General features: G+C 48.6%; 2 protein-coding genes across 4 annotated transcripts; both read right to left on the bottom strand.

Annotated features, from left to right (window-relative positions):
- Nucleotides 1–1,429: 1,429 nt before the first annotated feature.
- On the bottom strand, nt 1,430–9,779 carry FITM1 (fat storage inducing transmembrane protein 1). Its single transcript, XM_003924293.4, has 2 exons — nt 2,453–9,779; nt 1,430–2,067 (listed from the first exon to the last, which is right to left on the bottom strand). Exons 1-2 carry the CDS (start codon nt 2,716–2,718, stop codon nt 1,455–1,457), a joined length of 879 nt encoding a protein of 292 aa, XP_003924342.3. The 5' UTR covers nt 2,719–9,779; the 3' UTR covers nt 1,430–1,454.
- A 119-nt stretch (nt 9,780–9,898) lies between these two features.
- On the bottom strand, nt 9,899–19,026 carry DCAF11 (DDB1 and CUL4 associated factor 11). Of its 3 annotated transcripts, XM_010335017.3 has the most exons (16): nt 18,935–19,026; nt 18,565–18,652; nt 18,133–18,316; nt 16,857–16,984; nt 16,510–16,637; nt 16,172–16,236; nt 15,783–15,883; nt 15,404–15,550; nt 15,135–15,189; nt 14,727–14,795; nt 14,364–14,421; nt 14,084–14,269; nt 13,304–13,457; nt 12,644–12,796; nt 10,851–10,957; nt 9,899–10,756 (listed from the first exon to the last, which is right to left on the bottom strand). In XM_010335017.3, exons 1-16 carry the CDS (start codon nt 19,022–19,024, stop codon nt 10,622–10,624), a joined length of 1,848 nt encoding a protein of 615 aa, XP_010333319.1. In that variant the 5' UTR covers nt 19,025–19,026; the 3' UTR covers nt 9,899–10,621. The 3 variants fall into 3 exon arrangements, with proteins under 3 accessions (XP_010333319.1, XP_010333320.1, XP_010333323.1); XM_010335018.2 differs by lacking the exon at nt 18,935–19,026 and having other exon boundaries at nt 18,110–18,474; nt 18,565–18,700; XM_010335021.2 differs by lacking the exon at nt 18,935–19,026 and having other exon boundaries at nt 16,857–16,929; nt 18,133–18,474; nt 18,565–18,700.
- Between the last annotated feature and the right edge of the window lie 617 nt (nt 19,027–19,643).

The following is a 19,643-nucleotide window of genomic DNA, read 5'->3' as shown; positions in this document are numbered from 1 at the left end:
CTCTGTCTCAAAAAATAATAATAAAATAAAAAATAAAACTATAGGCCGGGCATAGTGGCTCACGCCTGTAATCCCAGCACTTTGGGAGGCCGAGGCGGGCAGATTATCTGAGGTCGGGAATTCAAGACCAGCCTGACCAACATGGAGAAACCCTGTCTCTACTAAAAATAGAAAAATTAGCCAGGTATGGTGGCACATGCCTATAATCCCAGCTACTTGGAAGGCTGAGACAGGAGAATCACGTGAACCTGGGAAGAAGAAGTTGCAGTGAGCCGAGATTGTGCCATTGCACTCAAGCCTGGGCAACAAGAACGAGACTCCATCTCAAATAATAATAATAGTAATAATAATAATAATAATAAAATGTAAAAAAGTTCTACCTTTTTCTTTTTAAAAAATTTTTTGTAGAGACAGGGTCTCACCATCTTGTCCAGGCTAGTCTCAAACTCCTGGGCTCAAGTGATCCTCTTGCCTCAGCCTCCCAAAGTGTTGGGATTACAGGTATGAGCCATCACTGCCAGGGCTCTGCCTAAAAAAAAAAAAAAAAATTATAAAAACTATTCTTAGGTAGCAGGTCATACAAAAACTGGCCATAGGAGGGCCAAAGTTTGCTAATTCCTGGTTTAGAGGACAGAAGATACACCATATTGCCTAGCTTTGTAATCATGGCTCCTCTGTTCATTAGTTGTGAACAAGTTACTTAACCTCTGTCTCAGTTTTTGCAACTGTACAATGGAAACACTATTACCTCAATTTTATTTTTTATTTTTTTTTGTCAATCAAGATCAGTACAACCTACCTCATACTTTTACTGTTGTGAGGACCAAATGTGTTAACTTTTGTAAAGAACTTACAGACACTTAGAACAGTGCCTGGCACAGAGTAAACAGAGTGCAAGTGTCTGCTATTATTTGTGTGTCTATTATCTGCCTTCCCCCGTTAGTTCATAAGCCTCCAAACAGCAGAAATCTTATTTACATGGCATAGAATTATGCTCAGCTCAATAAACATTTGTTAAATAGATGAGCACATACAGACTCCTATGGGGAAGACAGGGTAGGAAGGGTAGAGTGGAGTGCCCAGATATGTAGGCCCCTGAAGAGAGCAGAGTGGAGATTCAGTGGAGAAGGCAGGAAAAACAACCAACCTGGCTTCTGGAGATGGAGCAACTGCTCAGCAAGAATGATGTCCACACCTAAAGGCATCATTACCTGGCTTAGAAGCACCATTCCTGGATGTTTCAGTCCCCAGATAGCTTGAAGTCTGCAAAAACTAGGAGGCTGAAAGGACAGCTGGAGGGATGGATATCAAGCATAAGGAAGGACATTTAAGGTTGATGAGAGTAAGGAATGGCTGAGGAACCCTAGTGACTACCAGACCCTCTTCCTACCCTTTCAAGTACCCAACCAAATGATGAGAAGAGGCAGAGCCAGGCCCAATGGCTTTTATTCCTTTCAGTTATGCTTGCGGCTGGAGTGGGAACGGGGGAAGAGCCCATGGCCTGGGCTCCCTGGAGACCAGGGCTGATGATACCAGCTGCCATAGGTGAGGTACCATGCGAAGGTGCCCACTGCGGCGCCCACCACCTTGTGAGTGTACTGGTGGAAATAGATGACAGTACAGACCAGCAAGAAGTTCCAGAGGCCCAGCAGCAGCACGTTGAGCAGGAAGACAAGGCGCAGGGGGGCGCCTGCAGGCAGCCCATGGGCCAGGTACTTGGCAAACACGGCCGCTTCCTCTGCCATGAGCAGGCAGCAGAAGGTGAGCAGGAAGGTGTGTGAGGAGACCGTGTAGCCCCGCCACTGGTGGCCGGCTGCCAGGCAGCTGCGGCGGTCAGGCAGCTCGTGGAGCAGCAGACCCTGGGGCAGTGGCTCAAAGCAGGAGCCGGTCAGGTCCTCGATGAGCAGGAACGCCCGGCCGGCTCCCCGCCACACAGCTGCCCCCACCACCAGTCGGCTCAGGTGTCTGGCAGTTACTGCCACGCGCCGTGTAGCCAGGAACACCACCAGCAACACAAAGCCCCCCAGGAAGGTGCATGTCCAGCCCCAGGCTGAATTCACAAATTTTCTGTGGGTAGAAAAGAGGGGAAGACTACTGAGACCCCAAGCTCCATCTCCCACCTTGGTCTGTGTTCCCATCACTACACTTTCCCCAACCCTACACATCATCACCCATTCTCTCCTTGCCATACCCTGTACTGTCCCCAGTCATTTAAACTTTGCCATTTCCTTGGAGGACCATTCAGCATGCCAGGATCCACATTTCCTCTTCAGTCCTGCTCCTGACTTCCCCTGTACCCCACAGCTCCTTTCCCTTCCCCCTCACCCGACCTTCTCCTCAACCTCCTAGCCTATTTTTAGTGTTCAGACTGGCAGAAGGACAGAAGCCTGGAGAAGGGAGCTAGGATCCCAGAGTGCAGGAACCCGGCTCCCACAGACTTGAATGGACTCACATGTTGAAGAAGTTGCCGTGGCTGGCGAAGATAGTCCGAGGGTTGACATGGAACTGCAGAAGGGGCCCAAAGATGACCACCGCTGCTAGCCAGGCATGGTAGAGGCGCCGTAAGCAGGGGCTGCCTAGAAGGCGGGCAGCCTGTTCGCTTCCAAAGTACAGCAAGACAGAGGCCACCCAGAGCAGTACCTTGACCAGGCAGCCCAGGAGTGCCCGGATTCGGGCCCCAGCCCCCAGCCCTGCCCCCACCACTGCCCCCCGCTCCATGTTCCCTCCCCTCCCCAATAACTGCTTGCTCTGCTGGGCAGCTGAGGAGGGGCTGATGGGGCCCCCCCCCGGACAAGGACAGGCAGTGACAGGTGTGGCAGACACAAGGCAGAGCCTTGCTGGCAGCTGGCAGGCAGGGGAGAGGGGGCGGGGGGCAGTAAGGGGCCAGGGTGGAGGTCTGCCCTGTCAGCAGGGTCCTGGCCTTGGGTGTGTGGTAGTATGTGTTCTGACAGCAGTCTGTGTCCTTTCCTGTTAGCCCTGTGTCCCAGGCTCCAACCATGTTCCAGTTTATGTCTCAGGGCCAGCTGTTCAGGGCTGTCCTTGTCCATAGACTGCTGGGGTCTGTCCCTCTCTGCCTAACCCTACTTTACCATTTGCTCCACAGGGAAATCAGAGGTCATGAAGATAAAATTAACCAAACCTTTAAAGTCATTGAAAAAAAAAAAAAAAAAAAAAAGCTGTCAGTCTTCTTATCAGTGTGATCTAGCACTTTTCCTGGGGTCTGAGCACAAGAGCGTACCACTGCAGTATGCAGCAAGGTGGCTGTGCACAGTGCTGTGACCATCTTAGGTCTTTAGAGGCAGATCAGCAGGGGTCTCCATTTCAGTGATCTGTGACCTCAGCAGCTTGGCTCTGCCCTAGTTCCTATCTGGATTGAGGTGCTCTAAGGGGCTAGTTTGGCCCAGCGCTGCTGTGTAAACTGGTGGTTTCATCTGTTGATCGTGTTGACTCTCAGATCCCTAAAGATTAGTTTGCTCCCAGGTGACGGGGTGGAGGACACCCTAAAAGGGCAATCACCAGACAGGAGTCAATTGAAACTTTTAAGTCCATCCTCCAACCAACTATCCTGGGCCTCTGGGCTCTCCATACAAGCCTGCCCTCCCAGTCTGATTGCTGAGGCTGCAGCAGCAGGGCAGAAGAGAGCCACCTACCCGCAGAGAGAGCCTGTTAGTCAGTAACTGTTTCAAGATCACTTTTTCTTTCTTCCTCATTCCTCAAAACTGGTAGGATTTCAGAGCACAGAGGAATTAATGAAAGGAATGAGCAAGCAAGGAAACCCATGTTCTGGGCCCAACTGTGTGACTTCAGGAAAATCAATGAACCCTCTTTGGTCCTCAGTAAATCAATTTCCTCTATAAATTGATCAAGACAGATTGGATAATCAATCAGATTCCTTCTAGATCCTAAAGCCCATACCTAGTAACAGTGACTTGTAATAAACCCTATAAAATAATTTTGAACTAGGCTGGGTGTGGTGGCTCATGCCTATAACTCCAGCACTTTGGGAGGGTGAATTGGGCAGATGGCTTGAGGTCAGGAGTTCGAGACCAGCCTGGCCAACATGGTGAAACCCTGTCTCTACTAAAAACACACACAAAAAATTAGCCAGTGTGGTAGCAGCTGCCTGTAATCCTAGCTACTTAGGAGGCTGGGGCAGGAGAATCCCCTGAACCCGGGAGGCAGAGGTTGTCATGAGCCAAGATCATGCCACAGCACTTCAGCCTGAGCAACAGAGTGAGACTCTGTCTTAAAAAAAAACAAAAAAGAAGTTTGGCCGGGCATGGTGGCTCAAGCTTGTAATCCCAGCACTTTGGGAGGCCGAGGCGGGTAGATCACGAGGTCAAGAGATCGAGACCATCCTGGTCAACATGGTGAAACCCCGTCTCTACTAAAAATACAAAAAATTAGCTGGGCATGGTGGCACGTGCCTGTAATCCCAGCTACTCAGGAGGCTGAGGCAGGAGAATTGCCTGAACCCAGGAGGTGGAGGTTGCGGTGAGCCGAGATTGCGCCATTGCACTCCAGCCTGGGTATCAAGAGCGAAACTCCATCTCAAAAAAAAAAAAAAAAAAAAAAAAAAAAAAGAAGTTTGAAGACCTGCAGACTCTCTACACATTTTTTTATTTGGCATACAATGTTTCATTGTAGCTTTTCAATTTTTTTAATTAAAAAATTTTTCCTGGCTGGGCACGGTGGCTCATGCCTGTAATCTCAGCACTTTAGGAGGCCGAGGTGGGCACATCACCTGAGGTCAAGAGATGGAGATATCCTGGCCAACATGGTGAAATCCATCTCTACTAAAAATACAAAAATTAGCTGGGTGTGGTGGCATGTGCCTGTAGTCCCAGCTACTTGGGAGGGTGAGGCAGGAGAATTGCTTGAACCTGGGAGGTGGAGGTTGCAGTGAGCCAAGATCAAGCCTGGTGAAAGAGCAAGACTTTGTCTCAAGAAACCCCCCCCCATTTTTATTTATTAAATTTTTATTATTTATTTTTTGAGACAGGGTCTCACTCTATTGCCCAGGCTGGAATACAGTGTGCTATCATGGCTCAATGCAGCCTCCAACTCCTGGGGTCAAGTGATTATCTGCCTTAGCCTCCTGAGTGAGTAGCTAGGACTACAGAAATGCCCCAGCATGCCTGGTTAGTTTATTTTTAATTTTCTGGCCAGGTGCGGTAGCTCATGCCTGTAATCCCAGCACTTTGGGACCAGCCTGAGCTGGTCTCACATAGTGAGACCTTGTCTCTACAAAAATAAAAAAAATTAGCTAGGCATAGTGATATATGCCTGTGATCTCAGCTACTTGGGAGGCTGAAATGGAAGGATTATTTGGGCCCAGGAGGTTGACACTGCAGTGAGCCGTGACTGCACCACTGTGCTCCAAGCCTAAGCAACAGAGAGAGACCTTGTTTCAAAATAAATAAATAATTTTTTTTTTTTTTTTTTTTTTTTTTGTAGAGACCAAGTCTCACTAAGTTGACCAGGGTGGTCTTGAACTCCTGGCCTCAGGTGATCTTCCTGCCTTGGCCTCCCAAAGTGGTGGGATTATAGGCATGAGTCACCATGCCTGGTCTCATAGTGGTTTTAAGTAGTTCTAGTGTATTACATACTGACATTTCAAAGTAAAACCATTAAGTCACTCTTTCAAATGTATCCAATGAAATTTAAATATTACAGTGCTTAGATACTTCACCATTATCCACTAAAACACATGTCACAAGATTTTACATTAAAAATTATATTTTAGCCAGATGAGGTGGCTCACGCCTGTAATCCCAGAACTTTGGGAGGCCTAGGCAGGCAGATCACCTAAGGTCAGGAGTTCGAGACCAACCTGACATGGAGAAACACTGTCTCTACAAAAAATACAAAATCAGCTGGGCGTGGTGGCACATGCCTGTAATCTCAGCTACTCGGGAGGCTGAGGCAGGAAAATTGCTCGAACCCAGGAGGCGGAGGTTGTGGAGAGCCAAGATCATGCCATTGCACTCCAGCCTGAGCAACAAAAGAGAAACTCCGTCTCAAAAAAAAAAAAGAAATTATATTTCAACTCCCTCATAAAATTTATCCTAATATGTTTTTATGCCTGAAAGTCTTTTATTGAGCATTTATCACAGTTCTCTGCCAAAAAAAAAAGCATATAACTTAAAAAATTTAATTTTTATTTTTATTTATTTATTTATTTATTTGTTTTTATATCTTTTCTTTTTTTCTTTTTATTTTTCTTTTCTCTTTTTTACAAACTCTTGTGTCCAGGGCTGACTTTCAATAGATCGCAGCGAGGGAGCTGCTCTGCTACGTACGAAACCCCGACCCAGAAGCAGGTCGTCTACGAATGGTTTAGCGCCAGGTTCCCCACGAACGTGCGTTGCGTGATGGGCGAGGGGGCGGCCGCCTTTCCGGCCGCACCCCGTTTCCCAGGACGAGGGGCACTCCGCACCGGACCCCGGTCCCGGCGCGCGGCGGGACACGCCCCGCGCGGGGCGGAGCGGCAAAAATTTAACTTTTTAAAATTTCTGGGCCGGGTGTGGTGGATCACACCTGTAATTCTCGTCCTTTGGGAGACTGTGGCAGGAGGATCACTTGAGCCCAGGAGTTTGAAACTAGCCTGAGCAACATGGTGAAACCCTGTCCATGCAAAAATAAACACAAATTAGTTAAGCATAGTGGTGCCCACCCAGCTACTCAGGAGGCTGAGATGGGGAGATCGCCTGAGGCTAGGAATTAGAGGTTGCAGTGAGCAGTGATCACACCACTGCACTCCAGCCTGGGTGGAAGAGCAAGACTATATCAAAAAATAAAAGTAACAGAGTAAAAATAAAATTTTCCTGTGACCATAAAGCCCTAAGAGTTATTTTTTCCCCTATGGATTATATTTTCATTATAACTGTTAGTAGTCTAAAATGTATTGTTAGTACATGAATACCTTGGTTTTTGGGGGTTTTTTGAAACAGGGTCACTTTCTGTCACAAAAGTGAAACAGTCTCATTACTGACATGAGAAAGTTTAGTGGTCTGGGTAGATTAAAGCAGCCACAACATTCTCTTAAACCAAAGCCTAATCCAGTGGCATGATCACAGCTCACTGCAGCCTTGACCTCCCCAGTCGTTTCAAGGGATCCTCCTCTCATGGAGCTCGGACCATAGGTACATACTACCAAGTTCAGCTAATTTTTAAATTTTTTGTAGAGACAGAGGTCTCGCTATGTTGCCCAGGCTGGTCTTAAACTCCTGGGCTCAAGTGATCCTTCTGCCTTTGCCTAAAGTGCTGAGATTACGGAAGTGAGCCGCTGCACCTGTTCAGGAAGAGTTCTTGAAGGAAATTAAGTTACTACTTCAGTGAACACATGAATTACACAAAAGTGAAACAGCTTTATTGTTGATATGGAGAAAGTTTCAGTGGTCCCGATAGAAGATTAAAGCAGCCACACAACATTACCTTAAACCAAAGTCTAATCCAGAACCGGGCCCTCTCTTCTCTTTTTTTTTTTTAAAGAGACAGGGTTGGGCTGGGTGCGGCGGCTCACGCCTGTAATCCTAGCACTTTGGAAGGCTGAGGTGGGCGGATCACCTGAGGTCAGGAGTTCGAGACCAGCCTGGCCAACATGGAGAAACCCCATCTCTTAAAAAAAAAAAAAAAAAAAAAAGAGAGAGAGAGAGACAGGGTCTAGCTTGGTTGCCCAGCCTGGAGTGCAGTGGCATGATCATATCTTATTGTAGCCTCCAACTCCTGAACTCAAGCAATCCTCCTGCTCTGCCTTCTAAGTAGCTGGGACTACATGTGCATGCCTCCACTCACCATGTTGCCCAAACTGGTCTCCAAATCTTGGCCTCAAGTGATCCTTCCATCTTGGCCTCCCCAAGTGCTGAGATCACAGGTGTGAGCTACTGAGCCCAGCCTATTCTCTTCAATTCTGTAAAGACTGAGACTGGTGAGGAAGCTAGCAGAGGTTCGTTCATAATGCTCAAAGAAAAAAGCCATCTCTATAACATAAAAATGCAAGGTGAAGAAGCAAGTGCTGATGTAGAAGCTGTGGCAAGTTATCCATAGGATCTAGCTAAGATCACTGATAAAGGTGGTTACACTAAATAACAGATTTTCAAAGCAAACAAAACAGCTTTCTATTGGAAGATGCCATATTGGAGTTTCACAGCTAGACAGAAGTGAAGGCTGGGCTACAGAGCTTCAAAGGACAGACTAACTCTTGTTAGGAGATAATGCACCTGCTGATTTTAAGTTGAAACCAATGCTCGTTTACCATTCTGAAAATCTTAGGGTCTTAGGAATTATGCTAAATGTATTCTGCTGTGCTCTATAAATCAAACAACAAAACATACATGATGGCACATATGTTTGCAGCATGGGTTACAAAATATTTTAAGCTCACTGTTAAGATCCACTCCTTAGAAATAAAGCTTCCTTTCAAAATATTACTGCTCATTGACAATGCATCTGGTCACCTACAAACTCTGGAGATATAAAGGGAGATTGTTTTCATGCCTGCTAACACAACATCCATTCTGCAGCTCATGGATCAAGGAATAATTGTGACTTGCAAGTTTTATTGTCTAAAAAATACATTTTGAACCCCATTTCTACAAAAAATTAACAAAAACAAGCCAAGTGTGCTGATAGGTGCTGGTAGTCCCAGCTACTTGGGAGGCTGAGGCGGGAGGATCTCTTGAGTCCAGGGCGAGGCAGAGGTTGCAGTGAGCCAAGATTGTATCACTGCACTCTAGCCTGTGACAGAGCAAGACCCTGTCTCAAAAAAAAAAAAAGAGAAAAAAATCCATTTCATAAGACTATAGCTACCACAGTGATTCCTCTGATAGCTATAGACGAAGTCAATTGAAAACCTTCTGGAAAGGATTCACCATTCTAGGTGCCATTAAGAACATGCATGGCTAGCCGGGCGTGGTGGCATGTGCTTGTAGTCCTGCTACTCGGGGGGCTGGGGTGGAAGAACCGCTTGAACCCAGGAGGCAGAGGTTGCAATGAGCCGAGATTGCACCCCTGCACTTCAGCCTGGTGACAGAGAAAGACTCCGTCTCAAAAAAAAAAAAAAAACAACAAAAAAACATTCATGGCCAGGCACAGTGGCTCATGCCTATAATCCCAGCATTTGGGAGGCTGAAGCGGAGGATCACTTGATCCCAGGAATCTGAGAGCAGCAATTTTTTTTTTTTTTTTTTTTTTTTTTTTTTTTTTTTTTGAGAGGGAGTCTCACTCTGTTACCCAGGCTGGAGTGCAGTGGAGTGCAGTGGCACAATCTCAGCTCACTGCAACCTCCACCTCCTCGGTATTACCAGGCTGTAACAGAGAGTGTGCTCTCTTGCTATCTACTTGCAGGGAAGCTTCTGAAGTTGGTGAGGGAGCACCTGCTGCAAGGCTCAGTGAACAAATGGTTTTGGTATTTCCCTTTATCATGGGGCATCAGAAGGGTATTTTCTCCAACACAGGATGGCAGCTAATGACTCTGTTGAGGCTGGGCGTGGTGGCTCACGCCTGTAATCCCAGCACTTTGTGAGGCCGAGGCGGGGGGATCACGAGGTAAGGAGATGGAGACCATCCTGGCCATGGTGAAACCTTATCTCTTGATATAAAAAAAAAACTAGTCAGGCGTGGTGGCCCATGCCTGTAGTCCCAGCTACTCAGGAGGCTAAGGCAGGGGGGATCGCATGAACCCAGAAGATGGAGGTTGCAGTGAGCTGAGATCATGCCACTGTACTCCAGCCTGGCAACAAAGCAAGACTCCATTCCTCCACCAAAAAAAAAAAAAAAAAAAAAAAAAAAAAAAAAAAAAAAAAGGCTCTGTTGAAACTGTATTTTCCTGAAGTGAGAGGAAGAAAGACCTCAAATAGGAAAAGGAGAGAGTGTGAGAGAGAGACAGACACTGAGCCAGGTTCCCACACAGAGTTTATTGAGGGAGCCAAAGCCGGTGAGAGGACGAAAGAGTCCTACTTCAACCTACTTCCTTAAAGCTGCGTGCCTCCAGCATGATGGGACCTTCTCAGAGGGCAGGGCCTGCCCTATGAGGGGCCACAAGGAGCCTTTTGGAGACTCCCGCCTCTCATACCACAGCCTGTCCTACCCCAAAGACCCAGACACGAAAGCAGTCATAATCCCTACCCCAGGAAGGTGCGGAGGAAACACCCTTACCCATGCTCCTCCCCTAGAGACCTCAGGAATAAAGGCCAGGACACCTGCCCTATGATTGGCCAGTTGAATCCTCAACATGATTCAGGCAACAGGCCTGGCTGACAGGTCTGTTCAGATGTGGCCTCAGGCGTCTACTCTAGGAGCCAACCTCTAACATTCAAACATGATAAAAAACACTCAGGACACTTCTCTTGCTAGCAGAGACCACACCCCAGATAATGGCACTCCTGCCAAACTCTGGCCAGAGATAGGGACTCAATCTGACTGGGTGTGAGCATGTGAGGAGACCACTCTGCTCCATGGGGAGGATCTTCTAGGGCTCAGCTGAGGCTCAGAGCCTGGGCTTCTGTTTCTTCCCATCCAATGCCAGTGATTCCTCCAAACATTCCCCACAAGGGAGAAAGGGAGGAGGAGGCAGAGAGCTTATCAAGAGGTTCACCCTATATGGGGCTGGAGGTCAGATCTACTGGGGTGAGGAAAAGGCTGTAGAGGAGTGGGGCACTGGGGCAGGGGCGCTGGCACATTCCTCAGACTCTGGCATGTCATCCCGGAAGTACTCAGCCTGGCGGTACTGCCACAGACGCAGGTTCCCGTCCCACTGCAGGGCAGAGGGTGGCAAGTAGTCAGGACATGCTGCCCCCCAAGTCCAAGCCCCAGACATGTGCCAGCCCCCTCAACCCTTGCAACCTCACCGAACTGCTGACAATCTTTTCTTCAAAGGGGTGCCAACTGACGTCACGCACACAGGCCTTGTGGTTGGTCAGCTTCTTCACAATGTGGCCACTGAGAAGGTCGTACACTGTCCAGGACAGGCAAGAGTGGAGAGGGACCACCGTAAGACTCTAAACTCTCCCTCACCTCCCCATGAGTAGCACCACTGACCTGCCTCTCAGGCAACTTCCCATGTTCCCATTGGGGCAGAGCCCACACCAGAGGACTGTGTTATTTCTACTTCTATCCCTGTTCCTTTCCCTACCTTGGGTTGAGGGTATGGTTTAGTGGTATGGGTATTTCTGGTCCTTAGCTAAATTTTTTTTTTTTTTTTTTGACGGAGTTTCGCTCATTACCCAGGCTGGAGTGAAACGGCGTGACCTCGGCTCACCGCAACCTCCGCCTCCTGGGTTCAAGCAATTCTCCTGTCTCAGCCTCCCTAGTAGCTGGGACTACAGGCGTGCGCCACCATGCCCAGCTAATTTTTGTATTTTTAGTAGAGACGGGGTTTTACCATGTTGACCAGGATGGTCTCGATCTCTTGACCTCGTGATCCACCTGCCTTGGCCTCCCAAAGTGCTGGGATTACAGGCGTGAGCCACCGCGCCCGGCCTGCTTAGCTAAATTTTATAGGGGCTACAGTTAAGAAAATGCACTAGCTTTAAAGCTTTTAGTAAAATATGGAAGTCACCACAAAAGTGAAAACTGAGCTGTCTGGAGTGTGTACTTGTCTAGACAGAGTACATCTTTCTTTTGTTATGGGTCTGTGAGTGTCTCCCTAGGGATAGCACTGCCCTGCCTTAGGCTCCTTATATCTGTAGCTGTGCTTGTGCTTTTCTTGTTTTTTTGAGACGGAGTCTTGCTCTTGTTGCCAGGCTGGAGTGCAGTGGCGCGATCTTGGCTCACTGCAACCTCTGTCCCCCGGGTTCAAGCGATTCTCCTGCCTCAGTCTTCCAAGTAGCTGGGATTACAGGCGCCTCCCACCATGCCTGGCTAATTTTTCTATTTTTATTAGAGACGGTATTTCACCATGTTGGCCAGGCTGGTCTCAAACTCCTAACATTAGGTGATCTGCCCGCCTTGGCCTCCCGAAGTGCTGGGATTACAGGTGTGAGCCACTGCACCAGCCCTCCTTTTTTTTTTTTTTGAGACAGTTTCTCACTCTGTCACCCAGGCTGAAGTGTGGTGGCACAATCATGGCACACTGCAGTCTCGATTTCCTGGGCTCAAGTGATTCTCCCACCCTAGCCTCCCAAACAGCTGGGACTACAGGCCTGCGCCACCACATCCAGCCATGGTTTTTTCCATGTTGCCGTAGCTGGTCTAAAACTCCTGGGCTCAAGCAATCTGCCCACATCAGCCTCCCGAAGTGCTAGGATTACAGGCGCGAGCCACCGCGCCCAGGTTCTCCTTTCTTTCTGCTTCAGCAACTGCATGTCCTTTACTACTTGCTACCATCTTCCTGTATCATTTTATCTCTGTTCCCTTCTACCTTTCATCTGCAACCTCTTTCCTTGACTGGCTGAAAAACAGGACCAACTATATTTTTGGCAGTCTATTATATTTACTGGCTAGAGTTCTATGTTCCTTTTCTTAATTTAAAATGCTGAAGAATAGAATGTTTTCTATTTCTCTGTTTAAGCCTCCAAGCTAAATTAGATTTTACCTGTAGCTGTCTGTGGGCTTTTTAAGGTGGTCAGTGGTGGTTATAGGCAGAATGGGAAAGAGTCATTCCTGCCCTTCCTGAGGCCCCCTGTTCTGACACAATCCTTACCAACCACTTTGCCGGTGGAGCAGCCACTGTAGATGAACTGCTGGCCGGTGCTATGAGTAGGGGAGAACCGGCAGCGGATGAGGGTGTGCAACACTCCGTGGCCCCGGTAGGTCATCAAGGAGCTGTCTCCCGGGAGCTTCAACTTCCGCCAGGCTGGGTAGGGATGCAGGGTAAGCCCTAGGTTAGGGAATCTGCTTTGGGATTGTTTTGTGTCACCAGTCCTGAGCAAGCATGTGTGCCCAGAGAAAACTATCTTTCTAACCTTCAAGTGGTGGCTCTTTTTTTTTTTAAGATAGGGTTTCACCATATTGGTCAGGCTGATCTTGAACTCCTGACCTCAGGTGATCTGCCTGCCTTGGCCTCCAAAGTGTTTGGATTACAGGCCTGAGCCACCACGCCCAGCCCAAGTGGTGGCTCTTTCTCCACCTAATTGTCAGTGGACAGTCTCCAGTATGTCCCAGCTCGCTAATCATACTCAAATACTTTTGTATTGGTTGATTCTGAGTGACCCCCATCCAGGCCCCAATCCTAGGAACCTCTGGCCATCCCATCCACGATTTAGCAAATAAAGCGTTAATGCCTGGCAAAGAGGGCTGAGGGGGAGGGCTCCAGGGTTCCCAGCTACAGACAAATCCACTGTGCCTGTACTTCCAGTCTCACCTTTTTTGGGCACTTGCTGCCAGCGATAGTCCCAGTTTTGCTGTGTGGCAGCCTGGCGTGAGGCTTCCATGCCTTCCCGTGTGGAAAAGCGTCGGATATCCCAGAGCTTGATGGTCTGGTCTTTGGAGTTGGAGATGAGATATCGGGCATCACCCTATGAATCCAAATGTGGATAGTGAAGCATCAGAGCTTACAAATGTCAGCACCTGTCAGTCTAGTACCCATTCTCTAGTTGAGCAGAACTCCAGCCTCTGGTTTTGCTTGCCTCTTTCTTTATCCAGGTGAACTCATTTTTATTGTTCTGCCTCAGAGTCTACCATCTGGCTGGGTTTTCCTTTCTGTGCCCAGGTTACTGGCTGGCTTTCCTATTCTATCCTGGATCAGACTGTCTTCCATTTTCCTTTTTAAAAAATATTTAATCCAAAAAAAAAAAAAAAAAATAGAGACAAAGGCCACTAGGTTTCCCAGGCTGTTCTCAAACTCTTGAGCTCAAGCGATCTTCCCACTTTGGCCTCCCAAAGTGATAGGATTACTGGTGTGAGCCACCTACGATTTTTCTTGTACAGAAAGCCCTGTCCTACTCCTTTAGGACTGGTGAGAACAGATGGAATTCATGTTCCCTAGATTGAGCCCCTACCCTAAACTCCAACCCTTATAAACATTGGCTAATAAGGAACTGTCAAATTCCCACACCAGTCTATTTTCATGCCCTCCTGAGCAACCAGAACTTTTAGTAGCCTGGCTAAAACAGGCTTTTTGCAGTCCTGTTTCCTGGCCCACCTTGCTGTCAATGAAGGTGATGCCATCCTGGTGTCCAGCGAGTGCACCCACAGGCTTGGGGTCATCCTCTCGCATGGTGCGTCGATCCCACACTTTGCAGATGGCATCATCACCCCCAGAGAACAGGATTTGTGAGCTTATATCAGCAAAGGCCACTGCATTCACATCATCCTCATGGGACTCAATCTAGGTGAAAAGGAGGCCAGAATATAAGATCTCTTTCTAGGTCTTATAATAAGCCAAAGACCAGGAGGCGGAGGCTCTGTCTTAGGAGCCATACCTGAAGGGTGCGCCGGTTCTGCTCTCGGTCAAAGACATACAGGCAGCCATCATTGGCCCTGAAAGGGAAGCAATAAAGAAGGGTCCTGGAGCCGTGATCGTGAGGATCAATGTGGTATGTGCTCTAGAGAGCCCCACTGAGAAATCCTGCTCTGGGTCATGGGGTAAGAGTTAGCTGTGTTTTCAAGGAGTCTCTCGTGCGGGGGAGATGGAGAGCAAGAGGTGAACCAACTTGTAAATCCTGACCTTGGAGAAGATCTGGTTCTTCTCTGCAGCTGCCAGTGCCATCTGTGTACAGCTGAGCTCATCTCTGGGGGAACCCCCATCTTGTTAGTTGAGGGAAACATACCCCACAAGCACTCACCCTCCTAGTACTTCTCGTCCATCTGAGGAGACAGCAATGGAGAAGACAGCAAAGCGACGCTCATCTGGCCTGAAAGCAAGAAGGAACTGGGTTAAGTGGACTTCCCTTCAGCTTTTGCTAATTTACATAGAATCTGACAATGGTTGTAAGGCATATCCCCAGGGGAAAAAAGAAGTCTGGTTAACATGCACCACAATGCAGATCCTCAGTGAGAACCCAGAAACAATCCTGCAACCATCCATTTACCCAATCCTTTGGCTGACAGGATGCTGCTTCCCTCCCAGGAATCCACACAGATCCACCAGTATACATTTCCCCCTAAGCAGAACTTCCAACTCAGAGGTTTATTCCTGAAGAGCTTCCCTTGAGAAGTTTCTGATGAGTCTGACCAGAAAGGGAAGCCAGTACCTGAGATCCAGCGCAGTGTGTGTATCTCCCTCACCATAGATATTGCAGATATGAACTAAGACAGCAAGAAAAACAAGAATCTTTCAGGCATGGGGGAAGGAGAGTGGACATGAAGTTAGGGAAGAGATCAAACAAAGGACAAGGATGTTGGAGCACGTTGGGAGTGATCTTCCCTGGACAAAGTGAGGAATCCTGGCTCAGAGGGGATGAGCACATGGAAACCTCAGGTCTCAGGGTGGAGAGACAGTGGAGGCCTGGTGCATACTCACTGTAATCAGACCAGCTGGAGTAGAGGAAGTGGTTCCCATCAGGGGTAAAGGCCACATCCAAGATGCTCCAGCCTACATCGCGGGCCTTGATGCTCTTGAATTTATGGAAACGGCCATACCGGCAGTCATACAGTCGGATTGTCTGGTCTGTATAAGTAGAGATCAGGCAGAATTATGGAACACTTTCCTTGTAACTTTCCTAGATTAGAGGTCTGCCACTCATTGTACCTGTGGAATCTTCGCTTTATCATGGGAAACATGCTCTGGGTAAGCATCCCTAAGCCAAGTCTGAGCTCCCTGTCTGTGGCTTTCTAGCCTCAGTCAGAGGGAACGTTCCATGTTCCAGGAAAAGACAGTTGACAGGACCAGGGTCTGGTACCTTGGCAAGCAGACATGAATATTTGACCATCTTTGCTGTAGATGCCACAGAAAGCCTTCTGAGAGTAGCTATCAGTGAAGCCCAGATCATTGGGCAAGAAGCTAGGGAAGGAGAGAGAAAGTGAGGATAAGGGGTGCTCCGGATAAGGAGTATCCCAATTAGCAGAATCTTTACAGAGCTAGAATATCAGTACAAAGTCATTCTCTTTTGGTTGTGAGTGCAATCCCGTCTTTCAACCATTCCACCATCCTTTAAATTTCTATACTTTTCCAGTTTGTTTACTCTCAAAGTTTCAACCCCATTTAACCTAACCTTTAATATCTCCTTCAAACTTTAGGAGATAAAACTTATCTGGCCCTTAGAGTCTCTTCACCAAGCCCCATACTCACTGAGATATCACTCGAGACTGTTCTCCAAGGGAGAAGCTTCCCTGGTGGCAGAGGCCCCGTTCTCTCTAAATGGAAGGGATTGGGGAATATTGCTAGCAGAAACAGAGGGCCACTTCAGCCATATCAAGCCCCCTCCTCCAAAGATCTTGCTCTTGTTATAGAAATAGACACAACACGCCATAGTCTGTCCCACAGAACTCTGATGGAGGCTGGTTAACTCCCCAGCACTAGCCCTTGAGACTGCCTTGAAAAGTTTACTTTCTTTTTCTCTGGGGCTGGCAGAGCTACTGGCTTGCTTTGGCAGTCCTGCTGCCAGGCTGGGAGGTGGAGAAGCCTACCTGGTGCAACATTCGAGGGAAGCTGTGTTCCTGGGCTGCCCGCCTAAGCCCGAGCTGCCCTGTGGCCAATTCCACTTGTGTCTTGATCTCATTGCATTCCAGCTCCCGGGTGTCAGGGGTGGCATCCACTGTGAATACCAAGAAGTTTCATCCTAGGTCTTTCAGCCTCAGGGGACAGTTAGCAGAACCATACCCAAGCCCACTCCTGTGGCTTAATATACTGGGGTTATAAGGACTCCCTTATTCCCTAAATTATTGTACCTTCTTTTAATGTATTGTATTATTCAAAATATCACTAAAAGGTTTTCTAGTAAAAGTCTTCCAACATTAGGGCCTTTTCCTCTTACCAGGTGGGTTGTATCGGTCCCCAAGACGACCATCCCAAGCTCTGTCATTCTCTTCCTCTGAGTCCAAGAGGGCCTGAATGAATTGTAAATTTGCTGCACCTCCTCCCTGCACCAACCTCACTTGGCCTCTGTGGAAAGACCCCCAGTATAAAGGAGGGGACCTCTTCCCTCAAACCAATAAATTCAGAGTCAATGGCTATCTAGCTCTTAGACCGCTTGGTACTCATTTTGAGGTTTCAGGATGACTAGATCTTGGCTGTTATTTTCAGTTTCCTATAAAACACAGTAGGAAAGTGAATCTTACTCTTAGAGCAAGAGCAAGACTAACACGCTGTGGACATGACCTACTAAGTTGACCTCCCAGCGAGTTAAACATTCTAACAGCATTTCCTTAGAGCAAGAGCACAACCAATATGCTGCGGACATGACCTACTAAGTTGACCTCCCAATGAGCTAAACATTCTCACAGTGTTTCCTTCTGAGCCTCTGCCTGAGAAGTCCACCACAGAACACAATATGATAAGCTGGGTGCAGTGGCGTGTGCAACTGTAGTCTTAGCTACCTGGGAGGCAAGGAATGCTTGAGCCCAGGATGTGGTGTGCACTGTGATCACACCTGTGAATAGCCTGCTCTCCAGACTGGGGAACACAGTGAGATCCTATGTCTACTGAAAACAAAACAAAACACAAACAAACAAAAAAGACTACAATATTCAGAAGGGACCCCCATGCTCATCTTCCCCGCAAATAGCCATAAGGAAAGAAACAAAGCCAGCTGCACTCTTCCAGTCAACTCCAGGTGGTCTCTCTGTTCAAGGTACTCTTTCCTCAAGAACAGGTCAGGGCAATTTAAACATGTTTTTCAAGTAATCAGAGTGGCCTCATATCACGTGTCAATGCCTTACTAAAAAGTTCAACACTCCCTTCCCGTCTCTTCACCCCTTACATCACTCCTTTCCCACCAGGCTCCATTTTGTTTTAAACTTACTTGGAAAATAGATTATATTTGTTTAGTCATAGCGAGAGAGGCTCCCTTGAATAGTCCCTCAAACACATGAGCAGGTCCTCTTGGTGACCCTCCCTAGGGTATGGGGCTGCATGCCATGGGTGCCCAACAGGGAAAGACTGTTCCGTACAAATAGAACGGCTGTTCTGGGCAAATCCCATTTCCTAACCTCTCTAATTTTCCTGCCTGGAGTTGGGATCAAGGGGCCGTGGTAGCACCTGGTGGGGTCACACCAGAGGGTAAGTTACCTGCGGAGGAGATAGGCCAGTACCTGGGCCAGATCCACATCTTCATCCTCTTCTTCCTCTTCCTCACTCCGACGCAGGCCAGCCCCTCTTCGGGACAAACCCTCGGAGGGGTCTCCGGACCCGGATCCCGCACTGCTGCTGTTCCGTGATCCCATCTTCTGGTCACAGCATTCTTAGGTCCTGTGCGGGGGCTCCTCCTGTCACCTCCTTGGGTTTGGTGAAAGTAAAGCGTGCTCTAGAAATACCAGGGTCTCCCGAGATGGGGTAGCTATCTATAGGAGGGTGACCCTTCCTCGGGGCTGAGATCCCTTTTCTTTAGCCTATGCCAACTACCAAGGCGTCGGGAACACAAAGCTTCCCCAATCCTGTGAAGCAAAGAAAGTGAGAGTGAAGCGTAGGGCGCTACCCTACCTCACCAATTTTAGAAGGATTTCTGTTTTCTACACCAAACTCACCTATTAAAGTCCCAGAACTGGGGAGCGGGAGGGTTGTTGGGCGGTGTTGGATTCCCAGGTAACCTCTCTGACAGACCAATCGAAGCCCCTCGAGGAAGAAAGAGCGTCACTAGCTTATCTCATCTAACCAATTAGAAGCCTTAAGACTCAAAGACCCTCGACGCCCCCTCTTACCGACCAATCAGAGCGCTCTCTTACGAAAGCCGGCAGCAGTGACAGCCAATGAAAATAAAATTTGGCCTACCCCCCCACCTCTTCCTTGCCTCACGCCCACGTGGTGCGCCGGGGGTGTGTACGCCAAGAAGGGGAGGAAGCCAAGAAGCACCTCCCACTGAAGCCGGCAGTTACCGCCCCCCGGGAGACCACCCACCAGCCAGGAGCGGTCGCAGGACCGGCAGCGGCGCGAGGCCTTGTTTACACCGACTGCTGCCGCTGCGTTGGCCAACCGCTCCTCCGTCATGCGCCTACCTCGTCACACATCTCGCGGCTTCCTGGCCGGCGGGCTGCAAACGTCACACGACGGTCCCGCCCCCTTGGCCAGCCAACTGAACAGCCGAGCGCGGTGATTGATAGATAGGCGGGAGAATGAGCCAGAGGCCTGAGGGTAGGAGAAAGTCCGCACCGGAGGCGGGCCTTTCGCCCTTGTTGGGGAGGAGTAAGTGGGAACTGGCAGCTTTTTGGATCAGAGACCGCCGAACTAGACGTAATGGCTGAAAGGCAGGGCTTAAAAAAAAATAATTGGTGGTTCACTACCGAGAGGTATTTTAGCAAGGGATACAATTTACTGTCTGTCCCTAAAGATCATTTGGCATTGCACTTTTCAGACAGTGCCCAAGGCCCCACCTCCCCCTTTCTCCCCACTGTTTCCTCCGTCCAGCTGGAGCCGTTCTCCTGTCGTCGGCTGCAGCGCCAGTCGGTCCTATCTTCAGGGGTGCCAGGCGTCCCAGTAGGCTTCCACACATTCCTTCCGGGCTTAGGTTTTAGAAGCCTTGTTCTTGGGACTGCCCCTTTTAGACCTCCCTTTAACCACTCTGGCAACTTCTTAAGACAATCCCTGGCTTTCCGCTGCGGTCTTTGCA

Source organism: Saimiri boliviensis, chromosome 2 (genome assembly GCF_048565385.1).
Source record: "Saimiri boliviensis isolate mSaiBol1 chromosome 2, mSaiBol1.pri, whole genome shotgun sequence".
NCBI classification, from domain to species: Eukaryota; Metazoa; Chordata; class Mammalia; order Primates; family Cebidae; genus Saimiri; species Saimiri boliviensis.
This window is presented reverse-complemented; position numbering and strand designations above follow the sequence as displayed.